The sequence below is a fragment of the Anopheles moucheti genome, chromosome 3 (genome assembly GCF_943734755.1).
Source record: "Anopheles moucheti chromosome 3, idAnoMoucSN_F20_07, whole genome shotgun sequence".
Lineage (NCBI taxonomy): Eukaryota > Metazoa > Arthropoda > Insecta > Diptera > Culicidae > Anopheles > Anopheles moucheti.
This window is the reverse complement of record NC_069141.1, coordinates 86,085,486-86,099,238: the sequence shown is the minus strand read 5'-3', so window position 1 is coordinate 86,099,238 and position 13,753 is coordinate 86,085,486. Positions and strand designations below refer to the sequence as shown.

Genomic DNA, 13,753 nt, shown 5'->3' with positions numbered 1-13,753 from the left:
CACGCACGGTGTGCGGCAGCACGATACTGGCTTTGCTGCCCTCCAACACCAAAACGAAGTCAAAGTTGGACTGTGTTTTTACCGTGCCGCTCTGTACCCATTTGTTTTAGAAAGCATCACTTGAAGCACATAATTTGATTACCATTTTCTGTCAAGTGAGTTCACCGCAACTCGAACCCAAACTAACCCCTCCGGGGGAAGATGTAAGAGTCGAGGGATGAAAGAATCGTTTTCGTTTCCTTCTTCTAAAAATAGCCTAGGGATGAAGTGATGCTTTCACTGAATGTTGTCTTGTGCATCATTTCTCCCGTGTGCCTGTCCCATACCATCGGGAGCTGGGTTAGAATGAAAATGGGTACCGGGAAGTGGTGCCATCATTTGAATACTCATGGAAGGATTCATCTGTACGCTTGCCTTTGAAAGTTGGACGAGATGGAAAAGTTAACCACAAGTGGTCTGATTTAGGTTGGTTGGCGCCCAGCTTTGATACTAACCAATAACGTCCCCGGAGAGTAAGCGAGGCTCTTCTGATGAATGACTTTAAACATCTTCGTGTGAACGATATACCCAATGGGCAGATTGGAAACAAAATTATTAAGCCTTAAATGAGACTTCTAACAAAAAAGCCATGTTAAATGTTGTTATCTTTTAATGTTGTTATGAATGAAAATAGCTTAATAGACTAATTGAAAATCTTTCCCAAAATCCTCCATCTCCCCAAGCAATACCGTTTTGAATAAGCTACAAGCTTCCTAATTAATGTTCAGGTCCTTTCTTGCCAAATCTCTAATACCAGCTTGAATTTCCATCTCCGTTCTTTCAGTGTACCAGCATTGTTATGAAAGCAAACTCTCGTTCTACAATCGTTCCCATCGTTCAACTGATGCATTCATCGTTTGAACTAAACGTTTTTTTTTCATCGATTCAGTTTTTACCGAGTCAAAGCGACGATTTAAAGGATAGTAGCTAACACAGACACACAAAAAAAAACCACCATCTCTTTGGCAGAGTGCTTTCAGCTGGAAAGTGATCCAGAAAAGGAGATGACAAACGTCTCTCGATTGTCACTGGCTATGAAAAGCAGCACCATTATATCCGCTCATCGTTCCGACGTGTTTAAAGTGGGCCTCCGAATGCAGGGATAGACGCTGCCAAGATTCCGATGTCAAACATATCTCCAGGTTTTTGGCCTCATCCTGACAACTCGGATTGTCATCATCAAATCACGCTTGTTAGCTTCCATTAGCCTGTGGTTGACGATTTGGCTTCTTTTGTGTCGTTTTTCAACCGGTTTTGCTGCACATTGCCGAACATTGAGCAAATGCTATCGAATTCCAACCAGCTGAGTGTGTGCGAGTGTATTCCTGAATTTTCATTTATGTTTCGGTATAAAAATGGATTCATCTTTTCCGTGAAAGTTTCGCTCCATTTCTTGACCATTCCCAACTTCACACGAAGAGCCTGAAGCGTTTTAATCAGTAAAACTTTTTTCCACTTCAATAACGGCCACATGCTGCAAGGTAACATGCCTTGCGTTCGGCAGGAAAAGTTTAGGCTGTTTTTGGCCGCGCTTAAAACATTGCTACCAACTCCCATAGACGTCAGATGTTTTTTTCTCTGTCTTTTTTAGTTTAAATCACCGGAAAAAAGCGGGAAAACGCCTCAAAAACCGCTGTGGTCAACAGGGACGTTTTATTAAAGTGCCCCGAACCATGCTTGCTGTTATTCCGGAATAAAAATCTCGTTTCGGTTGTTACACTTTATTTACTTCCCGGGGGAGGGGAGATGGTAAAACACAATGTTCAATTTTTCATCTTAGTGCGAAGCAAGAACCTTAAAAGAAGCAGTGTGTAACAGTTGTACACCGCCTGAAGCTTACGTGCTTGAGGCGTAAAAATTTGTAAAAATAAAACCCAAACCCTCGATGAGAAGGAAGGGGCCGAAAAATGTGTCCTACACCACGACGGACCAAGAAGGCACCAATTTTGCTGTACACAAAATGTGATGGTCCCTTTCGAGAGATGAGTTCAAGCTTGAAAAACTTTCCTGCTCCATTAGGCAGGCAAAACTTGGTCCAAGGCAAAACAAAAAAAAAAGTTGGTTGCTGGTAGAAGGAAAGAGTAAAAAAGTTTAAGTAAATTGATCCATCTCCTTTCCATGATACACACACACACACACACACAGCGGCACAGTTCTACGTAGGGTATAGTAATCCCTTCTCAATCTGTAGGCAGGTCAGTGAATTGGAAACCCCGAACATTACACCGCAAGCAGCAAGCAGGATTGGGAAAGGATTTCCAACGCATTTCTGCTTCATTTACAACTCGTCCTGTAAGTGTTCTACGGTTCGGGCAAGATGAAAGGGGATCTTCGTTTGGAAACGAATGGAACAAGATTAAGCTGTCGCATGGAAGAAAAATAAAAAAAAATGATGAATGAGTTGCGAAGATTCGGGATTGTTGTCGGAGTGGTTTACTCCCGGGATTAGGCCGTTTCATCGATAAAGCTTTCCCCAACGCTTGAACAGCAAGGAGCAAGAACAAAAAGGAGGAGAAAAAGATCACACGTTGGACGTTGATACGGCTGCCAGATAATTTTGAATCTTCCCCGGATTCACCGAGCACCAGTAGAACTATCAATCTTTCGGTGCCAATACACACGTACACCAGGGTGCAGGAAGGAATTGTCCAACCCCCAAAAAGTTCCGCCCCGGAAGATGTTCCGAAACGAATTCCGGAAACGATCGACCTTTGACTACGGGCACAAATTATGACCCACAGCTGGTCTTATGGCTTTGGTCCAGCCCTTCGAAATTCGAAAACAGCACGGTAACGGCCAGAAATGATTTTCTAAGCTCCCGGCCAGCTTCTCCCAGGCCCGAGTGTGCGCAACCCATTTGACAAACGTTCCGTTCTGGGTAAAGATTACCCACACCGACCCCAGCACAGGCGGGTTCCAGAATGTTCGTCATCCGGGCACAAATTGCAAACTCCATTATGGCGCCATGAAGGCCATGTGCTATCTCTCTACACTCCATGTGCTGGCTTGCGGAAGTGAAATACAAGGCCGATAACACGGCATTTCCCATAACAAATCGTTTTCTCTTCGGTCACGGCCAACACCCCAAAATAAGTGGAATGGAGACACACAAAAAAAAATAGCAGAAAGAAAAAACAAAAACCCTTACCCGCAGACCGAATTTATAATGGCATCCCCGGTAAGGTGCCCGGTGTCCTGGGCTGCCCTTTTCGTTTTTTTTTCTTCCACACTCCAAATGGCGTTGGCTATATTTTTCCCGGTGACCTATTTCGCCCAGTGTTGTTCTATTGCCACGGTGGAATGTCGTTATGCCGGAAATATATGCATACGATTGCCAATTCCTACGCCCGGAAGGTCGAGATGTAAGCAGTTTTGCATGCAATAGGTCTACTACCGACTCTCGGTTGGAACTGTGGTCTAAGGGACAACGCATTTTGGCAACCGGTTTCGGTGTGCTGCACATTCGATTCTAATCAACGTATCATCGCTCATTGCAGGTGGCACAAATCCGAATCATCCGGGCGGGGCGCAACGATATGGGGAAAACGTTCTACCTTCGCCTATCCCCCGGGGGGATACTACATCATGTTTCGTCATGTGGAGGATGGCCCGTATTCCTCCCTCTCGCCTGTCAACCGCACAGGAAAGCAATTCGTTTCGCATTGCTTCATGGTCAAATGGGTCTCCCGAGATGGGTTGGGCTGTGTTTGGTTGCGATTTCGGAAAATGATCTCTTTTTTGCTGTTTTTTTTTTTGGTATTGCCGTAGGCGAGAGTCCATTCGGTGCGGCCAACCAGCTGGTATCGATGTGCACATGTTATGGGGTGCATATTTATGATTTATGGAGTTTGTGTTACGCTGACACATTTTGGCGCTCGAAATGGAACACAGAGGCAGAACTTCCAAATGCAACTGATATTTCCCTCTAAATAGACAACTGCTTAAATAATTTTACTTCTGCATTTCACTCCATTTTCATGGAGACGCCTGGTCTTTCAACCACTTGGGAGGTATGGAGCTTGGTGTGTTTGTGTGTGTGTGTGTGTAAAATATGCGATCGATAGGTGACTGAGGCTAATTGAAATCCTCCTCCAACACCAACAGCCAATCCATCATCCCGCTTCGCACAAACAGATTGAAAAGCATCATCCGATCGATCGGCCAGCGTCACAAAGCATCCGTTAGCCGGAGATGTTCGGGGGCCTTCAGGTCCCAGGATATTCCACCATCAATCACTTGCTTGGAAATTGAGTTCGGGTCGAGTTCAGAAAACTCCTAACAAGCTTACCCCGAATGCGGCAACCATCCGGCTCGTTCGTCTCAGCCCTTTTTCCCATTCGAAAGAACCCCGTTTGTCTGTTCGTGCCGGCTCATCATCTCGTTTGAAGCGGGGAAATTTTTCAGAGAATTAAAATTAAATTTTCCATTATGAATATGTAAAACCATTTTCCCCTGTGCCTTCCGCATTAAAAGCATCACACCATTACACTTCACTCTTACTGTTTCTCGCTCGTGTGCATTCCACCCGCCCGCGCTGTGCCTGCCTGTTGTCCCGTAAGTGGTACACTAGCAGATACGAATTATGTGTGGGCCAATAATGTCAGGCATACGGCCAAACATCATCGCATGTGCTTTTCGTTCGTTCGCTAGTAGTGGTGAAGGCTATTAGATTGGGTTCGCCTGTCCTCACACCGTCTACGTCACCCCGGTCAGAGAGACGGGAATGGATGGAAAACCATGGGCACAATGGCAGGAAATTGGAGCAATGTGAAATAAAATGACAATTCCATTTCCTGACAGCCACCGCCCGACGAGCGTCGTCTACTGTGCGTTGGATTCTTTTGCCGTGGAAATTCTCACCCGCTACAACCAACGGCCCACGGTTCCGGATATCGTTCGAGATGAAATGAACGAAGCAAAAAGTTCGTATCCACCGCTTTAGCAGCACCAGCATAGAATAAACCAGCATTCTCTTCGAATCTGTCTGTGTGTGTGAATATTTCCGTTATTTCCATTTTTTCTATTTTCCCCACATCCTTACAAATGAATGAATGAAAAATCATAGAAAAACAAAACCAAGTAGAAAACGAACAGCGGAAATAGTACACCAATTCAGCATTTTCCAGCCGCGGGATGTGTAGAGTGGTTCGGGATTTCGCCTAACATTGGACAGATACCTCCGATTCTCGGGCGGTAACAGATGGTGCTCGTGCTCAATGAAGTTCTACGATTACAGCATCCCGAGTCGCGTAAAAGAAAACCCTGCCCAGCTCCCAGGTTTTGTCCCTCTAGCGCTTCCCTTTTTTGTCCGACGCTGTCCCTGCCTGCCATCGCACGGCTGGATAGAAGTATCGGAATCAAATGAAGCGCAACATTAGAAGCAGCGGCCGAAAGCGAAGCGAGCTTAAATCAAAGAAAAACAGACAGGATAGATTCTATTTCACTTTGATTTGATAGCGGTGTGCCGGTTCGGTTCGTCTGCAGCTACACAATTTGTGGTGAAAACGTTGGAAAAATAAACTGTTGCTCGAACCGTAATGGGTTAGTGAAGTTTCCTCAGTTTCCTCGTTGAAATTTCGTTAACGTAAATTGTATGAAAATCAAAACAAAAAAAAAAACATTTTGATGTATAAGGTTGGTTTTTGCCACAATTTTCGTTTTGCTGAAATTGTTTAAAGTCTTCCCGTCTCTATTGTTGAATTACATTTTCATTTTCTCTCTCTCTCTGAAAATTCACTTTCACTTCCAACTGATTAACACCCTGGCGGGAGGAGGATTAAAATACACTTACATAATCCCACCGATGTATGCATTCGCAAACAAAACCGCGTAGTCTCCAAATCCACTTGGGTTTATTACGCGCTTCGCCGCATAACTGTCTCTCCCTACACGGATGTCATACCGCAATATGATGCAGAGTGTGAGGCTGTGCGAGCTGTGTTGTGTTATGGAAGAAAAACTGAGCAAAAAAACGAAATATTTCCACCGCAAGTGACAACCTTCACGCCGCTATGCTAGGTGTAACCACGTATCTAGAAGAAAAGAATGGAAATTCTCACAAAATAAGGACACTCGTGCAAGCCGCACTTCTGCACAGTCAACGAGAGGGAAAAATCTGAAACTGAAGGAAAATGCACGAGAAAAGGTCGAGAGGAAACTGCCTGGAAGCGGTGGGTTTTCTAGATGAAGCCACTACACACCCGTATCGGCCAAAAGGGATCGTGCTGCTTGAAGTTTTAGAATGGCTTTAGAAGCCTCCTTCCAAGTGAAATTGGAAAAACCCCATGCAAGCTTCCGCTAAAGCCTCTTATAACGAACGAAGCACAGTGGGTGTTGTGTTGGCGCTGTGCGATGGTTGATAGCGGCTTGTTATGATTGTTATGCTCACCATTGTTTGTACTCGGTCTAGCTCCGGACTGTTTTCGTTGACTACTCCTCCAGCGGGAGAACGGCCACGAACGCTTACAGTTAATTTAATGAATAGAAAACTAAGGACTAGACAAGCATGTGAGCATGTGGTTTATATATGATAGGGTTGTGTAATTCAATACTGATTTCACCATGCTTCACTCGTTTTTGATACAATTCGAAAAACACTAAAGGGCATCATGAGCGGATGTACAATAAGAGTAAAAGAAACCTAATTTAATTCTCTTGCGCAACACCAGCGCGAGCATGGAAAATGATGAAGCAAATAGGTAAATGTTGGAAAGGTTGAATGGCAGCACAACCATCAGCCTTGTGCAGGCACATTCGCGGTGATTCGCGATGGACATGCGCAAATTTTGCGTCCTCATCCGGTGATGCCGTGTGATAAAACGCACCAAAAAAAAGAGGCACCAAATGCGGTGCGGGAAAACTACTCACAGTTCTGGAGCACGAAAAAGCTCCCGCGGCCATCGGTGGGCTGTGGTGTTGCTGATGATGATGATGATGATGATGACGACGATGCCATCTATGCGCCTTTTATATCCATTATTCGCACACTTTTGAAGGTGGTTTTCGCGCGCGAATCTCGTACACTTTCAGGCTCGAGGTTTGTTTGTTCTCTCGTATTCATTTTGTTCCTTTCCTGTATTGCGTGATTTTTCCTTTTCTGGGTGTCTGTGTGTGGCTGTGTGCAAAAGATGAAGTTAGCGATGAAAAGAGTGTACCGCACATCTCGCATTTTCCATTACTTACGTAACGCAATCTCTGGTATACAGCGAACGAGCGGTAGCTACACCAACACATCTCTAGTTAGTCGTTGGTAGATTAGAGTGGCGTTGGATGAGTTTCGGAAAATAAATCTGTGCAAAAGTGTTTCCGCGCTAATGAGGTACGGCTGCGTCACACTCGAGTATCAGTCGCTTTTCTTATCGCGCCACGAACACGAAGCATCAACATCAACAACAAAAAAACAAATCGGATAAAAATGTTGAGCCACGTGCTTACTGTTTTCACGAGTTTGATCTTCTCCCTGCCACTACATTTCTCGGGTATAATTTAACGAGGATAGTCTTTTAAGTTCTGTCCTTATTCCGCGATTCTTGGAAGCAGTTCCCGCTCCCATCCGCTTTGTTAGGTAGTGATGGATATCGCCAAACGTCGCACGGCGAAAAAGGGATAATTAAATAATTTTTCAAGTAATTAATTGCATCAATTATGCCGTTTGTCGAAGTTTCCAAATTTGGTTTATACATACATTTTGTGTTTGCTGTGTGCTAACGGGATGCCGTTTTCCATTTCTCTTCCTTTCCTCCAGGATCCCAGCACGACCAGGGTCCCGTGTGCGGTGGTATCTGCTGCGACGCCGAAACGGAACGACAGCTGCAGGCGAAGGCGACGAAAAACTTTGAACGACTAGTCAAACACCACATCCGAAGCCAACGGGGGCACTGGGAAACGGCGGCTAATCTGTACAGAGGTAGGTGTACTCGCGTATTAACGCTAGAAGTTTGAAGAGCTCTTTTTTTGCAGTCAGAACGTTTCTATTGAGTAAAGTCATTAACGCAAAGACGGAGAGACGGAGTTTTGTCTGTTTGAAGATAATTTAAATTTTACGGCTGTTGGCTCCTGCAGGTATATTTTAAAAACTAATAATTAAAGAGGATATAGTAAGGATCAAAGAATTAAACTATGACAGAGACGTTTCTCGATGAAGTGTTAACTCTTTGATGTCAAGCAACTCCTCTATTGTAGTAACATCGCTCCCAACCTGCTATACATTATCCTCGAATTCGAAACTTACATTTTTCATGAGAGCGATAGAGCTTATTTAAATAAACAAAGCTTATTCACTGTTAATTTTGTGTTAAAGGTAAGCTTCAAGGTAAGAGGAGCAGCTTCAGAGTCTTGTTTTCGTTTTTCTGTGCTGGCAAAACCCAGAACGTAGGCTTTACAAATCGCTATGATATAGCCATAAAATAACTCATCAATCGTGCCACGATTGCGGGTACGGTTATGACTATCCAAGCCTCTGACAGCACCTACGTGCGAAAAGGCGCAACCTTCCCTTACTTGCACCGTACATGCGGGTACGACCGTATAAGGTTAAGTGCTTAATTTATTAGATCCGAATGTAAATGCAGGGAAGAGAACCGTTTGCCGCTCGCTAATCCCCTCGCTGTGGTCGTTCGCCAAAGCCAACGGAGGAGGTCCAATCGATCAAACACTGCTGTATAGCCGAGCGGTTATACGGCGAGAACACATTTCAGGTGTGAAGGCTCTGGGGACCGTGGTCAAATGGTGGGTTGGATGCTCCAGAGACAACCAAAACCTGAGTCCACCCCGGAGAGCTACGAGACCGGAATACCGAGGCCAAAGTCGCCCGATAGTCCACCCGGTGGTTGGAGCTATTGTTGGCGGGTCCTCTTTTCTGATTCTCGATTGGCAGTCTGTCCGGTGGACAGATGGATCGACCGGCTTGCCACAATATGCAGCAACCGCCCACACTAGATATCCTCCCCCCTGTCCCTGCTTTGTGTCCACCGTTCCACTTTTTCCCACCCCTGCACATATGGTCTTCCGATGGGCTTCTTTCGGTGTATCGCTTGGTCGCCAGAACCTCTCCGTAAAGACATTGATTAATGCGATCAATTACTGCAGCTGCAGGTTTTCTGTGCTGGATTTGGCCGTAATTTATTTACCACCGTTTATTCCGATGGCAGAACCGCTCGCACTGCATCAGATCGGATGGGTAAGCTAAACGAGCTGAACTACGCACACGTACACCGAACGTGTGAACTGAAGCAGTTTCGGTCCGTCGGTGATGTTTTGTCTCACCCAAGGCAGGACAGGTTTACTTTATGCAGATTACTATTCTATGCTTGATACGATAGTGCTTTTTTGTCTTTCTTCTATTCCTGTGCGTCTCGACCGGCCAATCGATCGACACACGGGGTCCAATGTATCATCGGCGTGACATCAGTGGGGCGTTCGATTCCCTGCTATCCGTAACAAACCTATCGAAGGGCGGTCGCACTGACAGCTCGATGTTTATGTCATCGAAGGAAAGCAAACAACATAAATCGATGTCTAACGGTAGTAATAGCTCTATGATCGTGCTGACGATGTAAATTACCGTTCGCCGGGTTTGCACAACAGCCAATCGAGCTTCCTCCGTGTGTTGTGCCCTAGGTTGAACCAATCCCTCGATATGCTGGCGCTACCAGCGATAGAATGACGAAGGGAGTCGACCGTTCGAGTGATGATTAATACTTCGCAATTACACCTCAATTAATGTGATAATTATGCGTGACATCACTTCTGTTTTGTGGGGGAGTGGGTGTCGTTTCGGGCGGACGGACAGACACTCTCTTGACCTTATTGTACGGTCAGTGGTACTCCAGGCCGGGAAGTACGGTTTTGCTCCACCGAACACAACATAATTATAACAATTGCACTGAAGTACCGCTGAGTGTCGGTATCATCATGCAATCCTGTAAATGGATGTATAATTCGTTTAGGGATTGAAAATTGCTCTAATTGTTTGAACAATCATCGATACCGAGCTGTCGATTGCCGGTGGGTGTTTGAGTCATAATTGTGCCCATAAAAAAACATCTACGACCTTCAACATAATTGAAGAGCAATTTAAAACTCACAGTACTTAGGGGCTGTATGATATGACTGAATGTGTTATTGCGGCATTGGCAGTTAATAGTTATTAAAAGCTCTTTAAAATTATTATTTTTGTATACGGAAACGAATGTTCTTAAAAAATCTGTTTTGGAATACAAAAACACATTACAAATAAAATTTACTCCACAGATCAGAAAAGGTTAAATTAGATTCGTCGCTTTGCCTCTCTTGATCTCGTTAATTCTCTTCTTTCTACATTAATATGCCTTAGTATCATCACTCCCATTCTGCTATACATTATCCAAGGCTCGAAATTCCGGTAGCTGGAAGGTTTTCTTCCCACGGTTCTCCGTAGCACTGCAGGTGAATATGGAGGATTGCATTTCTGTACGCGTACACATCTATGCAACAATGCGTCTCCAGAGTAGCACACCTCCACGATACGGTCTGCCGCTTCTTTTACTGGCCTGGCTTCAGCCTGAAAGCTTTACGCGCTCTGTCTGCAACCAGCACACCAATCACAGCACACCCAGTAGAAGAACCTGCCTTGGATCGGGGGGGTTTTATGCAAATTTTAAACTTTCCCATCGAATCCCGGGGTACACCCCGTCGAGGGTAGTCTACACCCGGTTGGCAAGGTTAGTTGTGTTTGTGTGGTTGACGCGCGGTGATTCTGCAGCACACCCGGAATCGTATCCGCTTTCGGGCCAAACGTCCCCCGGGACAGTCTGGTGTACTTGTCGGAACCGGAGACTGAATTTCAGTAACGAACCATTGCCTTCACATACACGGTGGTGGTTGGGTGGGAAATGTTGGTATGCACTCTTGCGCACCCGCAAAGTGCATCCCTATTACTGGACAACCAACGCTCATTCTATGGTTGCTGGTGTAGCAAGGATGTGATCTCTCTCACTCTCTTCTCTCTCTCTCCTACTCGGTGACCATATTCATCCGTGCCCAAAATCGATCCCGGTGGCAGAGAAGTGCATTGCAATTGAATTATTTATGCAGTCGAAAATTGCATCCCAAACTTTGCAGCCACCGAAGAAGGGGCTAACGGTCATAAAGTAATGGGCAGCATTCGGGTTTACCTTGCCCCGTGGCTGTGTGGTTGTATGATGGCTTAATTCAATATGCATGCCGGTTAGCTGTTTAGATTGGTTCGAGTGCGTTCAAAAGTGAATAAATATTGCATCATCGCTTTTACTGCACAATGCACCCGCAAGCGTCCGATCTAACCGGCATATGAACGGCGAGTGTAATCCATTATTAATCAACATCACTGTTACGAGCCGAAAATCGATGATAATGATAAAAACTTGCTGTGGAACCCGATGATTGAAAAGTTTCATTAGAATAAGCTCAATATTAATCGCCTGGAGGTTTGAATTTTTCTCCTTGTCACTGGCGGATTAAAACGAGTCCTTCGGGGCGAGTAGGCAAATTCGCTACCAGCAGCCCCAAACTGCGGCGTCTCTTTTTGGGCGAATTTTAAAAATTCATATCGAGATTAATATTCATTAGAAAAACACCTCTTTCCCAATCACAATCTAACACCCATATTTGACGTGCTTTCGATAATCTAATTAATTGCAAGAAAATAATCCGACATCAAGCGTATAATCCGCTCGCGCGATATCCTCCATTAAACGTCTTTTACCGGTGCCGTCTTCCTTCCCAGCCACCGGGGGCCGCTGCGGTGGCACGTTTGGAATACATTACTCGCCTTCGCCACCCTCCCGGCACCTTCATTCCTTTTGTGGCAATGGCGCACATCTCCGAAAACGACCGTATCCATGGGGTCGCATTAATTGGATACCCTTATTTGGCGAGGAAACGTCGCTTCTAAATTGTACGCGCGCTCGTGTGGCTGTGTGTGTGTTTTTGGGGGTTTTTTTCCTCCTTCACACGATACAGTGGATCAGCCACAAATATCGAAACAGAAAAAAAAGACGAGGTGTTAGGAGAAGGTGCAACATATTTTAATAGCGTTCACCAAAACAACAACAAGATCCCCCCTCCCGGAGAACCTCCTGGGCCGATATCGACCTTTCGTTCATGTCGTCAAGCTGTGATTTATCATTTTATAATTTTTGCACCAGCAAACTTCCTTCCTTTCATGCTTTTCAGTCGCTGTGTTTTTTGTTGCTGTTTGCTTGCGTTGGTTTTGTGATGAACGAAAAATGGATAAATTTTTATGACAATGTCATTTCGAACGACAAAATCGAAATTTTACGAGTGCTTTCGAGGCGTCGGTGAAAAAATGAAAAATCAAACCGGGTAGCTGGTAAAAAAACGGAAACAAATTGCCAGCAGCAGCCATCAAGCACGGCACGACACGGGTTCGCTGGGTGTGTGACAATAAATCGTGTTAGTGTGTTTTTTTTGCGTCAACCACCACAGCACACACATCGTCTAAAGAGGACGCAATTTATTCGGCGTTCGATCTAGTTTTTTGTTTATTGTTTGGTACAATATTCCATGATGTTTGCATTTTGTTTTCCCTTGTGGAGTTTGAATTACGCTGTGTGCTTAAAAATAAAAACAAATTCCACCAGAGCAATTCATGCTTATATTTTATAGCGCTGATTGAAGGGGATCTAATTTTTTCAATTACGAAGAATATATCATTTTAACGATGTTAACAATTTTTGATGTTTTTCTTGCCGTAATATGTTTGGATTAACAAAAAAAATTGATTTAATATCGGAAAACGTTGAAAACGCATGACGAAGTCTTTTCCATTTCCATCTTTTGGTTCTAGACTGTGAGAAGAAAATGATTAAAATGTGAAAGAAGCAAAACTCGATACACATTTTCTTTTGCGGGCCATGTAACTGATGAACTGTAAATCATTGCTTTTTGACGAGTTTGCCTGGTTTGTTTTTTTTTTTTTGCTTCAAAATCCAAGTTGTAAAATGTCAGCAAACTTGAACGTTCAACATTGGCAGCACGACACACCGACATTTCCCAAGCAAAGTTTTCCTGCAAGTTTTCCATTCCCCGTCTACCTGCGAGGTGTGTATGTGTGCGTGTCCATTGCCGGGCCAACCTTTTGCGCTCCAGAATTCCCTACACATTCCACACCGTGCTCGTCCCTAACGCAGGAACAAATGGGGATGTACACGCGCAACCCGGTGGCCGGAAACGATTTAGTAAAGCGGAACAGTTCGTCGTTAAATTTGTGCTCATCCGTTCGTTTCAGCTCAGCTAACAAATGCCTTTGGAATTACTGTCGTGTGCGGAATACACAATTTCCAACCCGCGAAACCGGGCACAAAGTTGTGCGGTGGCATCCCGGTGGCTAAGGCCATGTGTCACAAGGCAATTCTTGTTTGTTCTGGCACCGGGTAAATGGTTATCGTGAGCCAAAAGGCGGGGGGAGTTGTGCTGCTGCTGGGTGACGGTGGCGGGTCATCGGATGAATCTAACCGACCCAACTATAGCACCTAGTTCCAGGGCAGTAAAGTTTGCGACTCACGTGCACTGCATTAATAATCTTCGATGCAAACTGGGCAGGAATGGATGATATTGGTTGATGTTTCGCAGCATCCGCGTAATATGCTGGGCGGATGAAAGTTAGCAACCGATCGCCCGTTACGGTACGTTCACGAACACCCGACTCTATTTAAGTTTTTCATTCACGTCTTGG

General features: G+C 44.9%; 1 protein-coding gene across 3 annotated transcripts in view; it reads left to right on the top strand.

The window, feature by feature from the left end:
• The window catches only part of LOC128305966 (division abnormally delayed protein), a 117,836-nt gene that overhangs the window by 79,735 nt on the left and 24,348 nt on the right, over positions 1-13,753 (top strand). For all 3 annotated transcript variants that reach the window (XM_053043618.1, XM_053043616.1, XM_053043615.1), the window contains exon 3: positions 7,784-7,945. In XM_053043618.1, coding sequence (XP_052899578.1) covers positions 7,784-7,945 — 162 coding nt within the window. The remainder of the gene's footprint in view (positions 1-7,783; positions 7,946-13,753) is intronic.